The sequence below is a fragment of the Lepisma saccharinum genome, chromosome 13 (assembly GCF_977018435.1).
Source record: "Lepisma saccharinum chromosome 13, izLepSacc3.1, whole genome shotgun sequence".
In the NCBI taxonomy this organism is placed as follows: domain Eukaryota; kingdom Metazoa; phylum Arthropoda; class Insecta; order Zygentoma; family Lepismatidae; genus Lepisma; species Lepisma saccharinum.
Window position 1 is genome coordinate 58231984 of NC_139241.1, and position 25089 is coordinate 58257072.

Genomic DNA, 25089 nt, shown 5'->3' on the forward strand with positions numbered 1-25089 from the left:
GCCCTGGAGTTGTAGTATGCTGTAATAACAACTCCGCCTCGGAGTTCGGTGACTCTGTATATGAGCATATCCAAACAATTTCTGCAATAAATGTGTGTGTGTTACACAGTCTTCACACATTGGTATTGTAAAATGTGAACATTCCGTATCGTTTAGGAAAGTATCGTAGAGTGAAATTCATTTAGAAAACTTGTAGAATACAATAAAGGCAAAAATCGTATAGTTTACCTTTCATACTTACAATCTCTCGCCTGTTGTGTATCAAAGTCTTCATTTATTTATTTATTTCAGTCACGTTATCGAAGTCAAATTTTGACGAGTGGCGACTGTGGTGAGTGTTTTAAAAAATGCATTGTTCTCAAAATCAAGGCCGCCCGCAGGAACCTTTCTAAAAGGGGGGAGGGAGTCAGTGGGAGGAACGTGGGCGTGACGCTATCACCCCCGGTTAAGAAAATTCCCATAAAGCATTCCACACTCGGAGGAGAACCACTTTCGCAACTTGCTACTTTTGTCGGCGATGTTATACGATTTTTGTTTAACATAAACTGGAAATGAAATACTTTGATGGAAGCCGAATGCACTACTGCTTCAAATGATAATAATTTATTTGACTTGAAATTTGTTGGCCCACTGGCATATTGGTAACATCTGGCGAAATCTGTAAAAGTCCCTTCTCTAGGAGGGGTTTTGAGAAATAAAAATAAAAGTATCTCCAGATCTTTATTTCGATTTCAGATAAGGATGTTTTTCACACAGAAGGGAATATCGACCCAGGACAAGTTTCCCTGTCACGGTCAGTCCTCTTCTTTTCATATTTTCTCAGTTTATCAGATCGTAAAACCCAAGCGCGGGAGTCCAAACATTTGTATCCTAAAAATTGGCGCCTTAACTTCACAAATAACCACGTTATAGTTCCTGTACTCTCTCGGACAACAAGTTTATGGCTGAAAATCGGTCGAAGATTGTGGTCACAAACAAGAAATTCAACTGCGTTCCGTCGGACACATGCACCTTGCAGTCCGCGTTTGAAATTTTTTTTTCTACACTTCGTAAGCTTATTGAAATCGATTTCTATCGCTAATATAGATTTCCTTTCTTTTTTTTCTCCTACTCTAAAGCGATCGCGTTTGCACAAAAAATGAATGAAAAGAAAATTCAATAATATTAAAAAGCGCGAGGCCCCTCAAAGCGCGAGGCCCTGGGCGGTGGCACGCTTCGCACACCCCTAGCGGCGGCCCTGGAGCGAGGTTTAGCCTGCGACTGTTCTGCCACCTAACCTAATTGTTGATTGATTGATTGATTTAGTTTATTTTACTTCGCGTTTTGTGCCTCGTGGCTAATTTGCGAAGATGAGGATGAGTGATGAAAGGATGAAATTGATGAATGGACATTCACAAACAACCAAGCCCGACCAGGATTCGAACCCGGGACCCTTGGCGTCGCAGCGCGATGTGCTAACCGCTCGGCCACAGGGTCGGGCTAACCTAATTGTACTTGTCAACCTCCTGGAACTTGAGGGGTGACGTAATAAAGAATATATCTTATGATTTCGCAAATTTAACAGTTTCTTAGAAAAAAAAAGTATTGGACGCTATATTTATTGACCCCCCCCCTTCGAATTTAAACCCCAAGGTCGATTCCGCCCCCCCAAAATTAGGTCCCAAGTATGTATGTACAAAACAAATCAAGTTGTTAATATTTTCATCTTTCCAGAGGCTTTGTTCAAGATGTACGGTACAAAACAGATACGCAGTGTCCGTCCAATCAGGCTTCGCTTCAAGAACGAGGGGCTACGTGATTGGTGGCTGCAGCAGTTAACCGTGCTGGAAGCTGAACATTTCAAGGTAAGAAAGCTGCAAAAATGCGTTCACAAAGTTCAGCACTTCACCAGCAGATGTCACTATAATCTGCACCCTACAGATTACTTTCCTTCGTGAGTCATATTTACTGCAAACGATCGGACAGTGAAGCTGTGCTTTTTCTTTGTTGTTTTTTTTAGCAGGGTACTGATTATAGGAACAAAAACCGTCATTAAAATATTAAAATAGGCACTATAAATAAAAAAAGGCACAAAAATAGGCAGTGAGCATGGACTTGTTATTAATTTTCTAAGTTGCACACACCTGAATGTGTGTGTAATGCTGTAGTTTTCTTAATTTTGGTTAATCGCGACGATGATGAACCTTGGTTAGATGAAATTCACGAAGGAACACCAGAAAACAAGATATTTCCTTCTATAGGGCATTACGGAGAGGGCTATAGCGAAAAACCTGGAATAAGAAAAAGCAAGAAAAAGGCACTTTAGGGAAGATCATGTAAAATAGGCACTACCCGTGAAAATAGATATTTATAGCCACCATGAGAATGTGTTATCGGGCTCGAAACCACATGAAACAAAATAGAACATTAAAGCCTATGATTTACTACAAATAAATAAAAAAAATAGCATGCAGGGGAAAATCCGATCCTTATTTATCACTCAGGTATGTCTTCGTGTAATGAACATAGCGTAAAGCTCGCCAAACCGTCGATCGTGAGCTACTGGTATTAAAGTTTCTACGAACCATGGAGTTATGATAATAAATTTATTTCGCCCTTTATAGCCATGTGGCCATGGCTCGGGAAGTTTGGCGATCTGACATACTCGTAGTTGACAATTTTTTTCTTTTTAAGAAAGTGATCAGCAGCAATGGCTAGAGACTTTGATTTTTCGCAAAAGCGATAACATTGAAAAATGTTAGTTGCTGCAAAGAAAGAAAGAAGTTTTCTATGTGCAGTGACATGTTCTGAACATATTCTCCAATTTGACATAAATTTCGAATTGTGATCTTTTCGCGAATTTTAACACATTTTGTGCTTAAAAATGAAAAACAAATACACCAAAAATCCAGCATTCTTGTGTTTTAGGCTTAAAAATAAATTGTACCACATTTACACATGTACAAACACGCAGGTTTTTTTCAAAATTTTATTTAAAAAAACGAGGTATATATTTATACGTGGAATAATTCAGACAGCTACATGAAACCATGCGTAAATGGTTGTTTCCCACGATTTTTCAACTATCGGAATGTTTTGCATTACCGAGCGAAGTGGCGTGATTTTGGCGGAGATCGAGTGCGAACCTACCGTCACTCTGGAGCCGTAACATCGGAATTTGTAGCGCTGTGTATAACTGTCCCGAATAGGCATAGGCCATAACCGACAATTTAAAATACTAGTTTAAAAGCACAATGAAGGTATGATTTTAGGTATATTTGGCAGAAAGTGTACTAAAATAATGAATATTAATAAAATAAAATAATATTAATAATAAAAATAATAACAATTTTGGGAAAAAAACACCAAAAAATCAAGGTCTCTGGCAATGGCGCATTAATAGAGGGGGCTGAAGGATCCATTGGCCCGCCTCAGTAATTAATGAACAAAAATTATTATTATTGTTTGTATACAGCGCCTGGAGGACAGAGCAGATATAGTCAGAAGATGCCTTCCACCTCCACTGTACAATAAAGTGGCCGAGATTTTGGGCTTCCCATTCGAACCAGAGCTTCCACCTTGCGAAGACGAAGAAGGGGTGACGGAGGAGGGTGAAGAAGCAAGAAAAGATTCGGGGGTGCCAAAGGAAGAACCACCTGAGAAGGAAGCAACGCAGAGAACGAGGGCTACCGTTCGCCTAACTAGGTCATTGTCTCAGGTAAATTCACATCACTTAGTAATTACACAATTCTCTTCTTTGTACACCATTTTTGACCAAGATGCGATTCGCTTCTTTGCACAGCATTTTTGTCCAAGGCACAGTTGGACCGACATTATTCGATTGCTTTTAAGTATAATTTTCTATTATTTCGTGTAACTAGTTTCTATTTCTTCTTGTGAAAGTGAAAACTTTGCTAATTAATTTTACAAACATTAAAATGCAGTGGCGGCGATTGGGTACCAAAAGTACGGGGGCAAGGTGCCAAAACGGGGGGCGGGGGGCAAGGACAGTTTACTTTTCATTGGTAGATAAGGTTTAGCATAGTTCTGAGGCAAAAGTGGCAAAACGTAAGGGGGCAACTGCCCCCCTAATCGTCGACACTGTTAAAATGAGTGCATCATGTTGTATAAATTATACAGAACTTACTACAGTCGGGACGCGCTAGCAAGCGGCGTGGAACCACCCGCTCTGGTAGTGACGCGCCGTTGCCGGATTGACCTACTTCAGGATTTTCGCGAGCCCACAGAGACACGTGTAGGATTAAACATCTGGTTAAAGAGTCAACAACGCTCATTCTCAGCAAAAACAACTGATTCTGTAACTACTACTTCTGTTATTTCATTATTTTTTTATGTTTTTACATACAGGTAGATCGAAGCATTAATTACACATGCACCAAATGTATCATTAATGTTTAGGAAATCGAGAAATTGCCAAGCGTTTCGTTGTAATTTATTGAACTCTGTATTGCCAGAGCCTGTATTGTTATGTAGCTTCCAAAATTAACTCACTTCACACACCCACATGTGCCTCCCCGATGGTACAGTGGTAGGGTAAGCGTCGTCGCCTTGTAATCAACGAGTCCTGGATTCGATGCCCTGTCGAGGCACATAGTGGCTCGGATCCCACTTCCAACTGTAGGTCCATTCCAGATTAGCCGTAGTGTGCATAAAGTGAACTTTAAAACACCAACTCAATCAATAAATTCTTCTCCGTAATACAGTAACTCAGTTCTATGAAATTCTGTTTTAGAGGTGAATTTTTGTACGTTCCGCAAAATATATTTTAAAAACGTGTTAACGAAACGAAGTTGTATGTAATTTGTTTATACGTAATTCGCCCTAATTTTCAAGAAATACATTTAATTTGTACGTTCTGAAGCTTCAACAATCAAGGCGTGACAAAGAAGGCAAAGAGAGGCGGCATGAAATCAAAGGAGAACGATTTGCCAGTGTTGTTCATAACACAAGACGCATTGTGATACGATACAACACAAGTGAAAAGATGCCGGTAGCTGATGCTTGCAATGTACCGTAATAAAAACACAACAAAAGTTCTTTCAGTGAAGGTTTTCGGTTGCTGTGTAGAGCTGGAAGAGAAAATGTTTCATGCTTGCCAGAAAGTAAAATTCACACGGGAAGTTGAAGTTAACCTACAAGAAACTTCAGATTCAAACTTCTAGATTCGTTAATTTATCACTTTACGACGGAAATAACTTATATTAGCATACTGATACGTACGTGCTTAATTTCGCGTGACGTTTTATTTTTCCCGAGCTTGCCAACAGCTGATTAGTCTGTCCTCCTGTTTGAGCGAACGTGTAAACGCAGAAAACCCCCAGCCACATGGCAGCCAACGAGGAGACAGAATTTGGTCACGTTCTGCCGTTCTGCGTTCTGATTGCACACCGCTTCTTATCGCGGACCGACTGTAAGTCCGTTGATTGAACACGATGGTTCTACCAAAAAAAAAGAAAACCATTATTTTTCTTTATTGCACTCCTTGTAGTCTTCTTGCCGCAAATAATACAAGATATGAAATATTACAGTGTTCATAGCATACCGGGTCCCATAGGCCGCCATTGTGCTCTGATAAATACAATAACATAACATTATAATACAATCATCATTTGATTAATATTAAATATGTATTTTAATCTCTTTATTAAAAATAAATAATTTAATAAATATTGTATCTGTATTTGCCATAACATTAACGTATTTTCGGTTACAATTTCTGTCACTCAGCTCATCAAAAAAAGGATAAGGGCCTCATAAGCAACCAACTTGCCAAACTGGTTGTACAGGGTGATTCAAAAGTCTCTTAACACCCCTACAAAATGTAAAGGAATTAGGCTGGGTGCAATTGGTCGTGATAGAGACAGGTTAGGCCTACGGTGAACCATATTGGTGTGTTCCAAGCGGACGTCCGCCATATGGAATTCAACTCAAAATTTTTAAATGGGAAGGGGGTGATGTGACATATCAAATCAGGCTAGAATTTCACGAGAAATGCAACGGTGAAGGTTATTTTCAACCTATATTTAATCAGGGAAAAGTTATGACTGCATGATTGTAACAAATGTCTCATTTTCCAGGTGTAAGGAAACAGTGGTAAATATATATAGCGTCGCCTCGCTTTTCTGCCAGTTGCAACTTTTTGCTAATCGCGAAGATGAGGATGAGTGATGATATGATGAATTGCTGAGGGACACTCGCAAAAAAACACCCAAGCCAAATCCGGGATTCGAACCCGGGACCCCTGTCATCGTAGTGTGGTTATCACTCCGCCACGGAAGTCAGTGCTTGGGCAATGTTGTATCTTATGAGTAGGACTCGGAAGTTAAAAAAATCATATTTTTTTCTGAGGCTTGAAAACAATGCTAAATCTGATAGCCCTATCAGTCCATTTCCCTTCAGTTAGAACCTGGAAACCTTATCTTTATTTTGCATTTTTCGGCATCTTTTCTCTTTTAGCTAATTTTTCAGTATTTTCTGCCGTCCTTATTGTATTTTCTTCATTTTTTAGGTTTATTTTTCTTCTCCTCTGTTGTTTCGTGAAATTTAAATGCATTTGGGAGTATTATTTATGTATTTAAATTTCCAGACATGATCCTTTTTAGCAAGTTCGCCATTAGTGGAAAATACGGTCAGTGGAAATGCACAACATTATTTCTAACTGAAAGTTTGGCAATGCATTAAATGATTAAATTTGTGGTACATTTATTTTTCCTCTAGCACTTAAAATACTTTGTGTGAAGCCTACTTTGAGGTTCCCTTGCTGGCCACTATAAGCGCTTTAAACTGTAGTTTTAAAATAAAATTATTCAAAACATTAAAAAATATATATAATCTGTTCTATGCGAAACACAACTGTATTTTCAGATGCTGACCCACTACTGTATTGTGCAAAACCTACTCTCAAAGGAGGTGAATGACTTATATAGAAAAGCCTTCAAGTAAAAATAAGGAAAACAACATTAGCACTTAATTGCTTTCCCCCCTTTGCTTTAAAAGTTTAAAACACTAAACACTTTGTTTTGTCTAATTATTCAACTACTCTGTTGTCATTTATGAAAAATCAAGCATTCATTTGAAGAGCGAAAATTATTTTTAGGTCATTTTTTAATAATTTTAGAGGTTATATGTTAAAGATTTTTTAGGTCATCAACTTCCGAGCCTACTTATGAGTGTCCCTTCATCAGCTTCACCTAATCATAATACATTGTCGCCAAAAGTGGCACAAAAGTGCAGCACAATACAAATCGCAGACTGGGATTTACCCAGATTTTAATAAATGGGCACGTACCCGTGGGTAACACAGGAAGGAGGGGCTAAAGACAGCCAGGGCGTGGTGCTGATCATATCACCAATGGCCGAGATTGTAAATGTGTGGGACGTACCCTCACATTCCCCACATAGCATTTTGCAATCAGAAGGGTACTTTGCCTTTTAATATCTATACATACAGTGAAACCTTGATTTTACGTTACTGCATTTACATTTTCCTGCAATATACATTCAATTTTCATGATCAAAAAGTAGCATATTGAATTATTTTCCTCGATTCTTAGCTCTGTTTTTTTCCAGCGCGTAGAGGTTGGATCCGTAGCCTCCGACAGCGGGTCAAAACGCTCCTCTGAGGACAGCTCAACGAGAACATCCAGAGGGTCCATCGAGAGGGCCGCGGTGACGTCCACGAGGCTTACCAGGGTGACGCAGAGGCTGACGAGGATTCAAACCCAGCCCATCCTGGAGGAGGAGCCCATCCAGCTGAGTAGGAGACGCACGACCCGCAAGAAGAGCTTAGAGGAAGCGACAAAGCGGCTGTCGAGCGTAGAAGATGACATGTCTGTGCGGGAGAGATTGAAGAGCCATCTGTCGAGAGGCACGGAACATGTCAGGTGAGTACATGGCTTTACATAAGGGGAGGGCCCCAAACCCTTCTATTTGTTTAGTAAAAATTTTGCATTAAGTACATCATCAAATCAATGGTTAATCATTTCATTATATTACTTGGAAGAATTTTGAAAACAATATTGATAACAGATGGTCGCATGTTGTTCAATTACAATAATGTTATTTTGCTCATAACCTAAGAATCTTTCAGGGTTGTCAAAAAAGTGACAATTCAGTCATATTTTTCAAAAGTTAAAGTTAGAACAATGGCAACACTATTAAGCCATGGCAAAATTTATTGTAAAATAACAGATTATACCGTAAACGCAACGTTTCCACCTTCTATCAGGGTCTTCTTCATTTGCTAAGTTGAGAATTCATTGTGAATCTTTGTCCGAATCACTATGTGCTTCCACCGGGTGATATACAGTATACAATGAGATTGTTTAAAAGGAAATATACTATTGATTAATTGTAAACTGTTTAATGCTAATAATAATGATAATTAATAATCCCTTTTACAAATATAATCATTAACATCAAGCAATAGTTATAACTATTATTATTAACACTCTATAACTATTAAAATTTTACTATCCTTGGGCTTCTGAAAGTTGAACCCATCTCAATATTTCTCTATATACACGACCATGGGTTAGTAGTAACCAGATACTAGCTACATTTCCTACTAGAATGCCTCTCTTACTACGTAGGAACGAGCTACAAATTTTTGCCTTTCGACTCACTAGGCTTGCCAAATATAGAATGTGTTCTATTTCGCTATTTGCGATGGTACATGCAACCGATCAGAATACACTTCAATCACGCTGTATAAACAATGTAGTTGGTGACTGCCAGAGAAATATCACGTAACAACTTTAGCTGCTAATAATAACTATTCAAGTTAGGGGGAAATAAGTTTGAAACGATTAACGAAACGTAAAAGTTTTGCTCTAATCATACTTCTATCTTCTTTACTCATCCTTGATTAAGTTGGTATACTGTATAACTAACTGCAAAAGTAATTGCATAAGAGTTACTTTTAAAGTTAGTCTATATTATCTACAAGAATTACTTTTACAGATATTTTATTCTAGATTCTCTATAATTGTTACATTTACACTTTATTTTAGATTATCTACAAGAGTTTACTATTGTAGCTGCTTCATTCTGGAATATCTACAACCGTTAATTTTATAGTTACTTTATTCTGGATTAACTATGAGAGTTACTTTATTCTAGATTATCTGTAAGAATTGCTTTTACAGTTACATTATATATTCTAGAATATCTATAATCGTAGAGCGTGTTGTATGCATGAATTGCAACAGTGACGCTATCTTTTCTTACTGGTGTGATGATGCTACATTTCCTTTCCTTTCGTCCATGCAGACTTCCAGACATCAAGAAGAGTCCCTATCGGAGATTCCTGGAGAAGGGAAAACGCCAGGACTGGAGGCCTGATCTCCCGGACGAACCCATCGACCCTCAGACGGATGAAGCTGGTGTCCTTCTCTCGAGGAAGGCCGATGAGATCACCAAGTCTGTAAGTTGGCTCTGGGCTTTCTTTTGTGCTACTAATGCAGTGGTGCCGCTAGAAGTGGGGTAGTAGGGTAGGCCCCCTCAGAAAAGTATCTACTCCACATACAAGAGGGACTTTCTAGACTGTAGAATGTTTTCAAATGGAGGAAGATTTCATTCTTTCAAGTAAATATCACTAAAAATGAAGGGATCTCATATACCCCCTCAAACACACACACAGTGAAACCTCCATTTTATGTTTTTTCAGGGAATCAAGATGAAAAACAGCTAAAATGCAGGAAAGTTTAAGTTTCTGGGAAATAATTCAATATGCTACTTTGTTTTGATCATGAAATATTGCAGGAAAATGTAAAATCCGAAACGTAAAATCGAGGTTTTAATGTATGAAGGCAAAGCTACCCTTCTCATTGCAAAATGCTGTGAAGACATATAGGGGAATGTCAAAGTACGTCACACACATTTACAATCTCGGCCATTGGTGATAGCTATGATCAGCACCACGCCCCGGCTGCCTTTAGCCCTTCCTTCCCGTTTTACCCACGGGTGTCCATTTATTAAAAACTGGGTAAATCCCAGAGCCGCTCTATGCAGGGCCAATTCCCACGTGGAATCAGCTACCCCGAAAATCGAATCTGAGTCTATCGCGTATGTGTGTGTACTATTGGTAAAGGTCAATAAAAACATCACTGAAAACTTTCTTACAAAACATTTTGTGTACAGTGTACTCCTCAGCCACTCTCAACTCTTCAATCTTATGACATCAGTAATGCTAAAATTATTTTTCTTTTATAAGATACGAATATTGTTACCATCAGTCCTCGAAAAATTTTCTTCAATAATAGGCGCCAGCTCTGAATATCAGGCGCCAGGATACCACCTACTAACAATTGTGCATACTACAGTATGTTTCAAAAGACGCGCAATCCAAACTTTAAAAATGTATATCATGAAAATCGTAAGAGATATTCACACCGGGTTTCTGCACTAAGCTAATCCTGTAGGCTATCACTGGGTTCATAAATTTATGTCAGCATTTATCTAAATAAAAGGAATTACATTATTTTAAAAAGATTGTTAATTTTCTGAAAACATCTGAGAACTGATTTTCAACAATAAATACCAACTCTAAAAAAAATTGTGGGATCATCTGTTGGTGTTTGACTGGTTGTAAAACAGTTGCTTCGTGAGGTACAGCAGAAGCAGGGCATTTTTATTGGAAAACCTCTTGCACATGAGTGTAAGAATGAGTAGTAAAATACTCTTCAGCGATGCACACGCACTGCTCCAATGAATACGCCATGCTGAATCAATTAAAAAAAAAAGAGGCACAGTAGAGGCGAAAGTGAGCGAAGAGAATTCAATGTAACCAGGGGCAGCCTAGGATTCTCTCAAAAGAGTCCAATTTCGGCACAAAATCTTCATTTACGATTTTTCACGTAAATGTATAGCCAATACTTGGACACGTGTTGCATGTGACTGCTGGAAATATTTCGACCTGCTAGTGTTGCCATATACGGAGGTATGTCCGAAAAATGGCACTTTTCACTCAACTCATAAAATCGCCAATCAAAAAGTCATCAAATGTTGCACATGATCAATATTGGTCGGAAATGACAGACTGACATGGCATCAGTCATCAAATGTCTAATTATGACCCTTTGATAATTTCTTACATATTTTTCTAAGAAGTTCATTTCTGGAAAAATTTGAATGCTGCTTTCCGTCAGTTATTAATTTATATAATTTTCTGTACGGTGTGAACTGATAATTTTAAGCATTGAAAAATATCTCAATGGACGAGGCTCTATAATGCAAAAAACCCGGTGTAAATATCTCTTACGGTTTTCATGATATACATTTCCAAAGTTTGGGTTGTGCGACTTTTGAAACACTGTACGTATAACATGCTGAGCATCACGGTATTCAAAACATCGATAAATCATTTTAGAAAGCAGGAATTGGGGTCTTTGGGGACAAAGGGTAAGAAATTGTTACGGACTCTATGGAATGTTCACAACGTTGATAAAAAAAAATAATTTACTAAATTACGCTGTACTGCCATTTGAACTTAGAATCATCAAAATTTCGTACATATTATAGCAAAAGATCACAGTCGCCAGGCTGAAATTTTTAGTCGCCATGGCGACCTGGCGACCGGGATTTTTCGAGCCCTGGTTACCATACCACCATTGATGATAATTATGTTGTGCAGGAGTGTGCTCAGGAACAAAACAATTAAAAAGATGGGAGTATAGATATTTCCTTACATAAATAATCATGGGGTCTCCCCGACAGCGTAGTGATAACGTCATCGCTTTGTAATCAAGGGGGCCCGGGTCCGATATCCGGTGGAGGGAAATGGTACAGTGGCTCGGTTCCCACTTTAAACTGTAGGTCTAGTCCCAATTAGCCTTTCTGCACATAAAGTGGACTTAAAAGTTCAATTCACTGCAATAAACAATTATGTTTCGCCAGATTCTTCTTCTTTTATTTTTTGAAAAAGCTCGAATGAGCTAAATGGGTTTAAGGTTTTGTTGCAAGTCGACTTTATGCACATATAGGCTAAATGGGGCCGGACCTACATTTTAGAGTGGGTTTCGAACCACTGGCTCCACCGGGTATCAAACCCGGGATCCGTTGATTACAAGGCAAAGACGTTTCTACTACGCCATTGGGGAGACCGAACAGAATGGAATTGTATCTTCTAACGTGGAATCCGAACCATTGCGAAATGATACTACACCGAAAAACTCGAACTCGGGACCCCTTGATTACAAGATGTCAATATAATGTACTGTGTTCCCGTGCCTCTCAAAATCAGCCAATAACGATCCCCTTTGACATCTAAAATTATAGGATCACCTTCAAGGAATCCAGTGTATGACAGGTATTAAAATCGTTTTCCCCACGAGAGAGTAGTTAATCCGCCACTGGTTTCTGTGCTTCCTTTACAGATTACGAAAGAGTTCTGCGACTGGCTGAGAGGTTTGGGAGGAAAGGAGGTGGAACTGGACGAGGAGACCGTCGGGGATCTATTCCAGATAGGATTCGACAGCCCCATCATCCGTTCCCTAGCGGTGAGGGTGCGAGAACTGAAAGTACTGCCCACGGAGTTCGCAAAGATCACAGGCGTGCCGCACATGGCTGTCGAAACGGCCGTCCAGCGCGAGTTGCAGAAGGACTTCAAAGCTCTGAAGCGGGAAACTCGAATCTCCGCGTTCGGGCGAACGCTGGCTAAAGACTTGAAGCTGGCGAGGCCGAGCGCCAAAGAGCTGAGGCGATGGGAAATAGACGACCCGCACTACGAGCAAACGTCTATGGCCGAGGTCTGGCGCGACATTATAGAGCTGTACGGAACGAGATCTTACTGCAAGTTCCTCAAGGAGAATCCCCAATATCCGAAACCCAGGTTCCTCGTCGACCAAGGCATGTTCCAGGACGAGATGCTGGAGCTGGAGAACCCGGCGGATTTTCCGGACGTTCCAGAGGCGGAAGAGACCAGAAGGATTACCACGGCGAGCCCAGTCATCCTTCAGGAGAAGAGTCCCCAACCGTCAGTGGAGAGCAGGAGAGAGTCGAAGGTGAGCTCCCAAAAAGAAAAAGTACGCTCCCCAAGTGAGTTCATCGCTGGAGACAACTTTTTAGAAGAGTTTTACATGAAATTGCAGCGTAAATACCATTAAAATAGTTCACAAATCCTAGTTATCATCTTTTAGACACATTTTATCAAGTATAATGTTTCATTCTGCAGTTTCATTGCAGTTAGAACAAAAGATAATTTCACAAATTACCAGAAGACATGGATACTGTATATTTAAAAATTATGTAAATACAAATTTTGTTATCTTGAGCCATTTGTTATTTTTAAGGTGCCCTCGCGCTACAAAGTCAGAGGTTACAGGTTCAAACCTTGGTTAAGGCATGCATTTATCACTTCATCAATTCACTCATACTCACCGTCATGACTAACCCAAGAGGTGGAAAATTGACACAGTATTACCGAAATAGAAAATAGAAAGCAACAGGTGCTCTGCCAAATTCGTGAAACAATGGCGATTAATTTAATTACCAAGAATTTATATGTCTGTTGGTAAGAAAGCGTATTGGTTGACAGAACCAATGCCCCATTCATGTTGTCAATGAGCTGGACCTGCAGTTGATTGATTAATTGATTTTACTTCACTTTTCTGCCATTTCTTGGCTAATCGCGAAGATGAAGATGAGTGATGATATGCATGATGAAATTGATGGTGGGAGGATGACAGAGAACACGAACCCGGGACCCCTGGCGTCGTACCGTGCTGTGCCAACCACTCGGCCACGGAGATCAGTCGGACCTTTAGTTGAAAATGTGCTACGTACACCAGAAATCGAACTGCAGAACCCTTCCGTATATGCAGTATGGAGTGCAAAGGAATCTTGAAATGGAAAGGATATGACTGTAATGGTGCATACGACCCTTTCATTGACTAACTTTAGGCCACTGGAGGAATACAGCCCCATTAAACCCCTGTGTCCGCCAACACATGTCCCTCAGCCCCATTGAACTCCCCTGGAACCGTCATGTGTACATTTTATATAAAAGCTAAATTTAGGAATACACCTGCTATTAGATCAATAATTTCCGATCCTCTATGAAACAGGAAGGCAAGAAATTCACCTATTGAAGCCAATAATTTCTTCAACTCCCATATAAGTACCATTACACATTTGAAACAAATTGGCTCTTATTGGATTCTGGTGATTCGGGTGCTCATATCATGGCGGACGAAGCTTCAAATTTGCTTCAGCAAAACCTTTCCACCACTCTATTTATATTCTAACTCGTTGCGACTGAGGATATGCCATGCTCTTAGTTTTCTCGTCTGCTATGCCTACATTGAGCAACAGTCGTAAGAACTAAAGTAAGCAGTCAGACGTTCACGGCTTTCTCACGTGAAATAGAAGCACGTAAACGAAAACCCAATTACGCCAACCGACTTGTTTTTGAACAACTCGCACCAAGCATTGCCAAATAAACAGCCACCATAAACCACATTAGGTGTCAGATAATTGCTGGTGAAGATAAGACTTATTCAACTTCAGTCTGCTTAGAGAAACGGAATTGAATTGTAGCAACATTGGCCTTGAACTGGAGAGAAGGCAAGGTTCTAATAAACAACTGATAAAGAGCTGCATGCTATGTATTGTTGAAACTAGAGTATTATTAGGTCGAGATTCAGTCTGGAGACAATCTTAAATACTGTGCAAAAGCCCAGAGTACAGATGGCACTAGAATGACCGCGTGGAATTAACTGTACCTTCGTCCAGCAAAAATAAGTAGGCAAAAGAGCGAAAACCCCATTAGAGAGGCGGTAAACCTCGGCAATAACAAATCAACTACACTTGCACTGTTTACTTGCACACGTGCTTTGACCTGTACTCCTGGTCTGGAAGAAAAGGGAGGGCATGGAACTTCCAATATATTCCTCTCAGTGAGGAAGGTACCTGGGGAGCAAGGGGGGAGGAACTAATAGGACACTATACTTCCGCCGCCTTACTAACCGGTGTGCAATCTCAGCTCATAACGGCTATTTTGACAAAATCCTATTTCCCTGCTGGCTAGTTCGGGGAGGAGAGATTGGAAGCCGTAAGAATCGGTAGGCTTATAGTTGGCTGTAAACAGCGGGTGACTGTCATAAAGGTGTTCCCACACCGGATACTGCAGCATCCCCGTTACCACAAATTCGCGAAGCCAATCTGTGTTCTATATGCAGGGACGGTAGGTTTAGAAAGCAAACCCAGGGCCGTGTACGTAAACAGTCAAGCACAATGGTTAAAACACACTATAAATATTGATATGCGTATTGATCGATAGTTCCTTACTATTGGATTGTCTTCCTATTTGTTGTATTACTATTGGAGTGAGTTGTTGGGTGAGAATGAGTCAAGGCAAGGACTTTAAATACCTTTTGCTGTTCCCCCAAAATAGGCAATAGTTAGGTTGGAGAGTTGAATAAAATAACCTATCTCCAACTACGCACTGGTAATTGTCTGGCTCGAGAGTTCATGTGGACTAACGGATCTCACCGTTAAGTGTGCCCCGTAAAAGTACTAACCGATCTCTCACTCAACTGAACCCTCGGCCACCCTTCACGGCTTTTATAAGCGGTGGCAGCATAAGCGGGTGGTGAAAGTCTGAACTAAGTTCGCTCAGCGTTGCAAAATCCTCGCTGAGAATTATTTTGTTTTTATATATGAAGGTCACTAACGTAAAAATCACTAGAAGCACGTGTTGTTACAAATTCAATAGCTGCGTGCTAAAAGAATTAGGGAAGGGAAGTATAAGAAATAAAGTTCGAGACATATGCTCTGCCGCAGGAATATAATTAGAATCGAAGATAGCGAGGAGAGCAAAGGGTATATATCTCGGAACATGTACTTACACAATACGCACAGGAATCTTGAGTTTTATTGCAGTTTCTGCCTCAATCTGAACCATGAGGAGCAAACAGTATTTTTCTTATCTTCCACTCGGATCACGGGAGCCGGAGCCAGCTCTGGAAGATTTATATGCCATTCGTCTTCCGATGCTATATCTTCGGGTTTCACATCGGAGCCCAGGGAAACACTACTTACTCTGTCGCTGAAGGCAGTAGCACCCAGACACAGCGGAACAAAGGTAAGAGTTTGTTTTTTAGTCACTGTTTCTGTGGAGGAGAAGGTGGCCTTGTAAAGTTGATTTGATGTTTTAAGTCCACTTTATGCACGGTAAGCCTAATCGGGACTGGATCTACAGTTTGAAGAAGAATCCGAACCACTATGTGCCTCCACCGGGTATCGAAATCGGGACGCCATCGGGGAGGCCCACTTTGTAAAGTTTTTCGTCCACCATGGCCGTGTCCGAATCAGCAAGCGCGCTGTTACATTATTTCCCGTCGCTTTCCTGTCCGAATTTACACTCTGTCTCGGGAGTATAGTGGAGAAGGGCCGCACATAACGGTGAAGAAGGGGAGAAAGCGAGTGGGCGCAGCAAAGCAGTGCGAGCTGCTGGAAACGACTGGTAGATGCAGCCGCGTTTTCCCCTCCATGCACTCACTTCACGTTCATTGGTCGAGCGCTCTCAAGTCCTACTTGCGCAATTTTCTTTCGCTTGCTCCAGAGACTCCTGGAACAGAGTGTATATGTCAGTATAGTTGTAACTTTTCCCGCCAGGTATCAGCTCGAACGTCAGGTTAAGCAGTACTGAAGCAACAGACAGAACCCGACCAAGCATCACGATGATTTCCACCTATTTACTATTTAAAATGGGACATGTGATCCCTTCTTTTACATTTTTTTTTTAAAAAAATATAGTGTTATCGACAAAATATCCAAATACTTTTAGGTCGTGCCCGAAAGGTGCAAGACCTACTTGAAGTTGAAGCGAACATCTTTGAGAATGGTCTTGTACTTCAGTCTCGAAGTCTTGGACTGGAAGCGGTATTGCACTTCGACTGCAGCGCCTAATACGATCAGTAGACAAAACAGAAACAGAACGCATTTTAAACACTTGTTTTTTACCATAGAAATCACATAGCATTTTGATAAGTTCTTATCTTTTCACTTCCACGATTTCAAACAAGTGAACAACGAGTGCCAGAAGCCTAGTAAAGAAGAATGCAAACTTGCGTGCGGCAAGCTACGGGTTCGATAGCTCGTGTACTTGGCGCTTTCGAACTGCACTAGATGACGTCACTTCCGACAAGTTCGTTCTTCAAGCCTGCATTTTGGACTTTTCGGACAGTGTCTTAGATTGTCTATGCAGTGAACGTTGCCTCTACAAAGTGAAAGTTGCAATATGACTGCCAAGCGTGGCGCTACAGAGAGTTCAAGCGTGCACTTATCGCAGTGGCGTATGCTGAGTCTAAGACCTGTACTAGCTCACTGTGACACCTGGTCCTAGGCTATGGAGGAAGGGAGAAGACAAGGAAGCCACGTTGCCATCCCAACGGTAGTCAGGTTGCAAACTTATAAAAATTCAGGTTGCCAACTCCTAAGAATTCAGGTTGCCAACTCCTAAGAATTCAGGGTGCCAACTCCTAAGAATTCAGGTTGCCAACTCCTAAGAATTGATTCTTAGTTTTGGACTTTTAAACACTGTGTTATTTTAAAAATTACCAACGTTTCGGAGGCTGATTCTGCCTCCGTCTTCAGGGTAGTGTGTAAGTTACTAAATCACATTGCAATCCCTGGACACATGATGTGTTTGGGGATGGTGTGTATATAGAGAATAAATTGTTGCCTTGTAGGATTATTTTCGGTGGCCAAGGCTCCACCACGTCTGTTGGTTACAAGGACCTCTTGTGCATGAAGTTGCCAGGGAGAGTTATGAGTGACCCAGGCTCCACTTCATCTGATGGTCACGTCAAGACTGCTTTTCTATGTAGGCTGCCAGGGAGGATTTATATGCGGTGGCCCAGGCTCCACCTTGTCAAAGGATTGATACTGTTGGGAATCAACCCCAAAAATGTAATGCTCCTTCAGTGCCGCTTACGTGCAACTGTCAGAACCTGAATTGTTGTGGATATACAGTTCTCCCAGTGCGTGGGCTACAGTTATCCTCGTTTGTATGTTGATTGGCCAAAGCAGGGTTAGATATATATCTGTAAAAGTAGAACAGGGAAGAACATGGTATGTGCAACTTATCAGTGGCAGGGCCAGGATTAACAATCTAGAGGTGCTGAGGGGGGTGCGATGATGAAAATAGAGGAAAAATGAAACATGCATGTAGGCCTTAGCCGCTACATCAAATACCAATCAAATTTTAGTAGATTTCAATGAAAATATGCCTTTGCCCACAACATGTAGAAATAAATAAATGTGGCTTCCCTTTCAGTTTAGTATCAACAGCTTGCCTGTAGTGTACATACAATAATTCAACAAATAGCTATTATACACTCATTACAGCCGAACCCTGTGGCCGAGTGGTTGTTGGCCCCCGTGGCGGAGTGGTTAGAACATCGCACTACGACGCCAGGCGGTCCCGGGTTTGAATCCTGGCTCGGACATTGATGTTTGTGATTGTCTGTCCTGAAAAGTCCTGAAATTGAAATATGAATGAAATGATATGAGCGAATGAAGTGTGATGGGGGAAGCTTCCGCATAGGGGCTTTCCTTTAAAATATTTTTTTTTAAAAAAAAAGTGGTTAGCACATCGCGCTGCGACGCCAAGGGTCGTGGGTCCCAATCCCGCTCGGGCTTGGTTATTTGTGAATGTCCATTCATCAATTTCATCACTCATCCCCATGTTCGCAAATTAGCCAAGAGGCACAAAACGCGAAGTACAATGAACTAAATCAAGTCAAAAAATCAAACAGTCATTACACTGCAAATTTTTCATTGTTCAACATTTCAGTGTAAAATGGCCGGCTATCTGTACTGTATCTGAAATATTCTCAATAAATAAATAAATAAAATTGATTTGGTTGCGCACCCTTAATTAACGAATTAAACGAATAGTGTACACTAACTATTGATTGAAATAATTGAACACGATTTTTATGTAGAACTTTGTACAGAATATGATTTCAGTAATAATACTGACCTTGGATATTTTAAAGTGTGTAAAACAATCCATGAAGTCAAGAAAAATCAAATTATTTGCTTAATTGGAAGCAACAGCGTAAACTCGTAATCAAATGTACGAGGGTGCGAAATCGCTGCAGATTGGTGGGGGGAAGGAGCAAAGACACACACACACACTATATATATAGTCATTAAATATGTGCAAATTTTAGATTATAATATACTACCAATGCAATGAACAATGCTTTGCGTGGGTAAGGGGCAAAAATTAAGAGATATTAAGAAAATAATTGTTTCCTGCATAAAATTGACATCTAAATGCTATTACGTGTTTTATTAATATATTTATATACAATGCTTTGTGGTAGCTGACGAAAGGGGATGAGAAATGGAGAAGGAATAACAAGTCGGACTAATTTCTGTGTTCCAGGAATTGCTGGGTTCAGAAGTGCCCTTAGAGATGAGGCTCTTTGTTGTCCGTTCTTTATATGTTTTAGATATTATTCCAGTACAGTATATTCGACTCCCAAACTAATTGTTTATGTTTGTTGTTTCAACCAAAACTCTCTCCCCCCCCGGAAAAGTTTGGTTGGGGGAAATTTCAGGACAAGGTCGTTGGTGGGGTAATTCCCCCCTGTTCCCCCAGGATTTCGCACCCTGAACTGTACACAAACAATTATTTTTATCTTGCGCGGGGTCCCTTGAATAGCGGAGACTCCGCCACAGAGACGGAGGTAGACAAAGAAAAACGAGGGGGGCACGTTCCCAGCTACCCCCCCCCCGGTCATCGAATCAAACACAGGTAATTCACCTTATCAATTAGCAATGAGGACTATGGCATACTGTAGAACTCCTTTCTCAGAACGTTGAACGGCCAAATGATTGGTCGAAGAAAGCTTTGACGTCAGCAATACTTCTTGTGTTAAGAAAATGGCGATTCATGAACGTTACCAAATAGCGATACATCAATTGGTATTAGCGACTTGGACAACTTTCCTTGTTTTTCAATTTCCGATCAGTCATGAGAGCTTACTAATTCCGTCACGTACCGCGGTGAGAAAATCCTAAATTCGCAGTTGCAATTATGGAAGTTAAACTGTGGTACTGTCTGTCGATTCACTGAGGATATTAAAACAAACAAAAAACACGAAATTCACTAATTCAGGTATTATGCAACGTTTCATTCACTAATAAATTATGCAGTAGAGTTTTGGGGAAATTCGCAGACAAGTTTAGAAGCCATTAGGATTTTAGCAGGAATATAAACTAGGAAATTGTGCATAACGTTATTTAAGAAATATAAAATATTAACCCCCCTTCACTGTACATATATGAAATGGCATTGAATTCGAGAAAAAATATTACGCCACGAAGCTCAATAGAACATACATACAACACCCGAAATAAACAGCTTCTAAAGCCATACTTCGCCATACTAACACTAGTTCAAAAAGGACCCGAACAGATGGCAATTAAAATATTCAATGCAGAGAATATGACAAGGTTAAAAACAAATTTAAAAAAACATACTATTATTAAATCACGAATATTATACAGGGTGTCCGAGAAGTCTTTGTATGAAAACAAAAATTAACTGTATCCGCTATATGCAACATAGACATGAAAAAATGGTACCAAAATGTTCGGAAACTATTCAAGTTTTATTGGCAATAGGAAAGAAATCAATATACCTCCACGTGAGCACCCTTGGTAGCACGGAGTACATCTAGTCGAAATTCAACTTTTCGCCATGCATTAGCCAACATCAAAGGAGGGATTGATGTGATGACTTGGGTTATCCGTTGTTGCAGAGTTGCAAGATCGGATGCAGGAGTTCTGTAGACATTGTCTTTCACATAACTCCATAGAAAAAATTTAAAGGGGTTATGTCTGGAGATCGTTCAGGCCACGCCGTCGGTCCATCTCGACCAATCCATTTTCCAGGAAATGTCTGTTCAAGGTAGGAACGAACCTCCAGACTCCAATGTGGCGGTGCACCGTCTTGTTGAAAGATAACATCTGGGTGGTATTCTAGCAATTGAGGAACAGCAAACAATTGCAACATGTCGAGATACACTCCAGATGTTACGGTGTCCTCACAGAAAAAGAATGGTTCGATTATTCTGTCATGCAGCAGCGCGCACCAAACGTTCACCTTCGGGTTGCCCATGGTCGACTTCCTCACCTCATGAGGGGGCTCTTTATCCCAGATACGCACGCTGTTTGAAACTGTCTCTGCACTGTTTTTTGTGACCCGCTCTCGTGAAACCACAGGACACACTCAGCCTTTTTCTGATTTGTGTACATTTCCGGTTTGCTGGACACTGGCACTGCTACACTAGTGCAACGGTACAGAAATCTGAAACAAAAAAAACTTGAATAGTTTCAGAACATTTTGGTACTATTTTTTCATGTCTATGTTGCATATAGCGCATACAGTTAATTTTTGTTTTCATACAAACACTTCTCGGACACCCGGTACCATTCGCGAATACTTAAAATTGTAAATTATAGACATTTTGTAATTATATTTTCGTCTGTACTGAACCCTTCAAATATCAATGCATATGGTTTATACCAGGGGTGACCAACGTGTCGACCGGCAATCCGCTAGAGGTATAGCCCGCTGTGCTCTGTCATATTATAGGGATGTTATTATGCATAGTCACAAAACATTTGATCAGATTGTGTGAAAACTTCTATGCAAATATTTGCAAAGTGGCGTTTTGTGAGTCAACGTTCTCTACAATGGATGCGATAAAATCAAAAGAGAGGAATCGATTAACTTATGATCACTTGATTTCCTGCTTGAGAGTAGCAGTAACGTCATATGACTTGCAACATGATAAACTCATTTGCGGAATGCAGTGTCAAGTGTCTGGAAACAAGTGAACTGACTGGTGAAAAGTACAAAATAGTTGTGTAATGGTTCTACTGATGCCCAGCAACAAGTGAAACACTTTTGCTAAATTAAGTGTTTATGAAAGAATAAAATTGTTTTGGTTTGAGTTGGTGTTTTAAGCCCACTTTATGCACAGTATGGCTAATCGGGACTGGACCTACAGTTTAAAGTGGGATCCGAACCACTTGTGCCTCCACCGGGGAATAAAATTGTAGTAATTATGTTTATGTAAGAAAGAAAATTACCTTCTCATTAAAAGGATGAAAAGATGCTAATGATGAACTGGGGAGATACGGCCTATAACAGGTGCCAGGCCCACAGTACTGAAGCCAAAACTTATTTAATAATACATAAATAAGTAAATAAATAAATACATACATACATAAAATAAAAATAATAATTAATGTCAATTTTATGGTATTGACCCTTTGCTTCCTTTTTTAGGCTTTTGTTGTTAGGTCTAATAAGACAAGCAGACCGCCAGTGATTCTTGAGATGTAAATTAGCCCTCAAACCATAAAAGGTTGACCACCGCTGGTTTATACGGAGTAATAAAATTCAAATTCAAAGTAAGAGAATATTTTAGTCCTGAATGGATTCACAAACTCACACAAACTTGAGTCTGCTCCAACTATAGAGGAGCCCAAGTTAAGAGTTCAGTATGGGCTGTTATGGGCTTTTACTTTTGAGATCACCACCCCCATTCTGTCAGAAACAAAAGTCGTTAACATATGAAGAGAAAATAATAAATATGCAAAAAGGAGAGGAAATGTAAGATTTTGATGGTCTATACCTTCTATTACAATTCAGAACATTCAAAAAATGCGCTTTCCTTTCTTATGTTAAGCGCGATTTGGGGAGTCAAAAATAACAGCCGTCCGCCTGTTGCCACTCGCTGCAAACACGTGTTCGGAAGAGGGAAGGGGGTGGGGAATGGCCAGGCAAAAGTTCGTGAATAGGCTTCCGTCTTGGGGGCAGGTCAAGAAATTTATTGTTTGTGTGTGCGCTTTCTCGTTTTGGGGAATTTTTCTCTGAAAACAGGCATATTGTATGCATTGGCGGATCTAGCGGGAATACCCCCGGTTCACTTGCTCTTCCCAAAGGATGACTAACTATTATAAAAAGTTAGATAGCATTATATTAAAAGAACATAAAATGATCGAGCAGTTCTTTTTCAGATACTAAAGTTTGACGCAAATGCATAAATAGGGAATAGATTTATGAGATACCTAAGTAAATTTAATCCGGGACTTGTTGCTTGCAAGGCAATAACGTTAACTGATGAACACAAAGCGAGAGCATTTTAGATTGAATATTTCCAATGTCTATCTCTTTCTGTCTGTTATCATTGTTCACACAAATACAACAGAACTTTATCTATTTCACACCTCTAGTAATTGATTAATTCAGTTTTAAATTCACTTTTCTGCACAGATATGTTAATTGGGACTGGACGGACTTACGGTTTTATGTGAGATACGAACCTTTATATGCCTCCACCGGGTATGGGACCCTTAATTAAAATGCGACGACCGGGGTGCTTTGGTGTATGCCGGTATTATAATGAACACTGTTCCGTTTCAAATGAGAGAGTGCACCGAAAAATGTGAAAGAGGCCTCCCCGATGGCGCAGTGGTAACGTCGTCGCCTCGTAATCAAGGGTTCCCGGGTTTCATACCCGTTGGAGACACATAATGGTTCGGATCACACTTTAAACTGTACGTCCAGTCCCGATTTGCCTTTCTGTGCATAAAGGAGAGAAAAACACTGTGATAAAGTAGAGAGCAAGACGTATGAAAAGTATATTCGGAAACAGTTATTTTCAAATCTTCCTCCACGGACCGTCATTATTCTGGACCAACAGCTGCAAGAATGAACAGCTTCCCACCAAGTCATGCATTCTTCTACGTTCCTGGTCCAAGCAAACTATTGTAGGTGCCAGCACCCCTGTTGTGACCCCACGCTTTTGATGGGCAATTGTTCTCCCATATGGGGAATTTGATGCTGAACGTGCTGCTATTACATTAAATTGCAAGTTTAATTTCATCTTAACATCGGAAATTATGTTGGAACATCAGTGTTCTGAAACTAAGAATTTTAATAAGACGATCGCCAATAACAGAAAAGATATCGGAACTAAAAAAAAACTTAAAATTTGCACAGCACTTGTTTACGTCACTTTGAATTTTCACAATTTTAGTGCTTTATTCTTGTGAATCTGGTAAAGAATAATACATAATAATTCCATGCGACTGCACTTTTTTATAGCTAGTTGTTATTAATACCCGACTCATTTTTTTACGTGATATCATACTTTTCCTCATGGCTACGCAAGTCGCAACAAGAGGAAACATAAAGCGTAGTGCAAAAATCTATTTTTTTTTATTATAGACCCATGGCAGCTAGGGACGACCAAAATAACGTCAAGTTTAGTGCTCTTTGTGCATAAATATACTATATTTAGCCCGTCTGAGCTACCCTGTCGTTGCGCTTTAATATATTAATTCTTAGGTTCAGGAGAATGTAATTTTTGGAAACTTATGACTTGCTACATAATCCTAAAGGTTTGCTAAACAATTTTTGTTATCGATTTACACGAGAAATTCTTATCTTCGTTGAAAATAACGTTTGAATAGCCATCCTATCGCGCTCCAATACAAAGCTTAGGGCAACCAGATGACGCACGAAATTATTTAGGGACACAACAGGGGTGGCGCCTCTAGTGGAAAAGTTTGACAGTGAACAGCCCCGTTGACCACTAACTTTTGTTGCGGCGTGTACTACAGCAGACGCTCGATGCGCGCTGGAGCTTTCTTGTACTGTGCACCATGCGGCAACGCTGTTGCCATAAGCCCCATACTGAACTCTTAAGTTGGGCTCACCAATAGATTGTTCATACCTAAGGAAAAGTTTATCTAAATCTAAGGGAGTTTTCAGACAGAAGCGACAGAAGTGAGCCAATGATAGCAACGTTTCACACCATAGGGACATGACAGGCGGCACAAACCTGCGTTCGATTGGTGAAATACTGAAACAATACGTGTGGCATGTTACTTGTCGCTTCGGTGTGATATCTCCCTAAGGGATCTTTTAGATAGAAGCGACAGGTGACAAGCGATATGTGTTGGTTGGAAGCGAAACCTCAGTAATCAATGCAACCTTCCGAACAGAAGCGACACAACAAGCCGCACATGTCGCTTGCGTGTCGCTCAGACTTGGCC

The 25089-nt window shown here is 40.3% G+C and overlaps 2 protein-coding genes across 2 annotated transcripts in view; both read left to right on the forward strand.

The window, feature by feature from the left end:
* LOC145996976 (uncharacterized) overlaps positions 1 to 13270 on the forward strand; it is a 38848-nt gene extending 25578 nt beyond the window's left edge. The window contains exons 2-6 of the mRNA XM_083133567.1: positions 1714 to 1844; positions 3455 to 3697; positions 7570 to 7883; positions 9271 to 9424; positions 12375 to 13270. Of these exons, the coding sequence (XP_082989693.1) occupies positions 1728 to 1844; positions 3455 to 3697; positions 7570 to 7883; positions 9271 to 9424; positions 12375 to 13103 (1557 nt within the window). The 5' untranslated portion in view covers positions 1714 to 1727 and the 3' untranslated portion in view covers positions 13104 to 13270. The remainder of the gene's footprint in view (positions 1 to 1713; positions 1845 to 3454; positions 3698 to 7569; positions 7884 to 9270; positions 9425 to 12374) is intronic.
* Positions 13271 to 16019: 2749 nt separating this feature from the next.
* The window catches only part of LOC145997321 (proton channel OtopLc-like), a 228506-nt gene continuing 219436 nt past the window's right edge, over positions 16020 to 25089 (forward strand). Inside the window, exon 1 of the mRNA XM_083134232.1 lies at positions 16020 to 16081. The gene's annotated coding sequence lies outside the window, so the exon portion shown is untranslated. The remainder of the gene's footprint in view (positions 16082 to 25089) is intronic.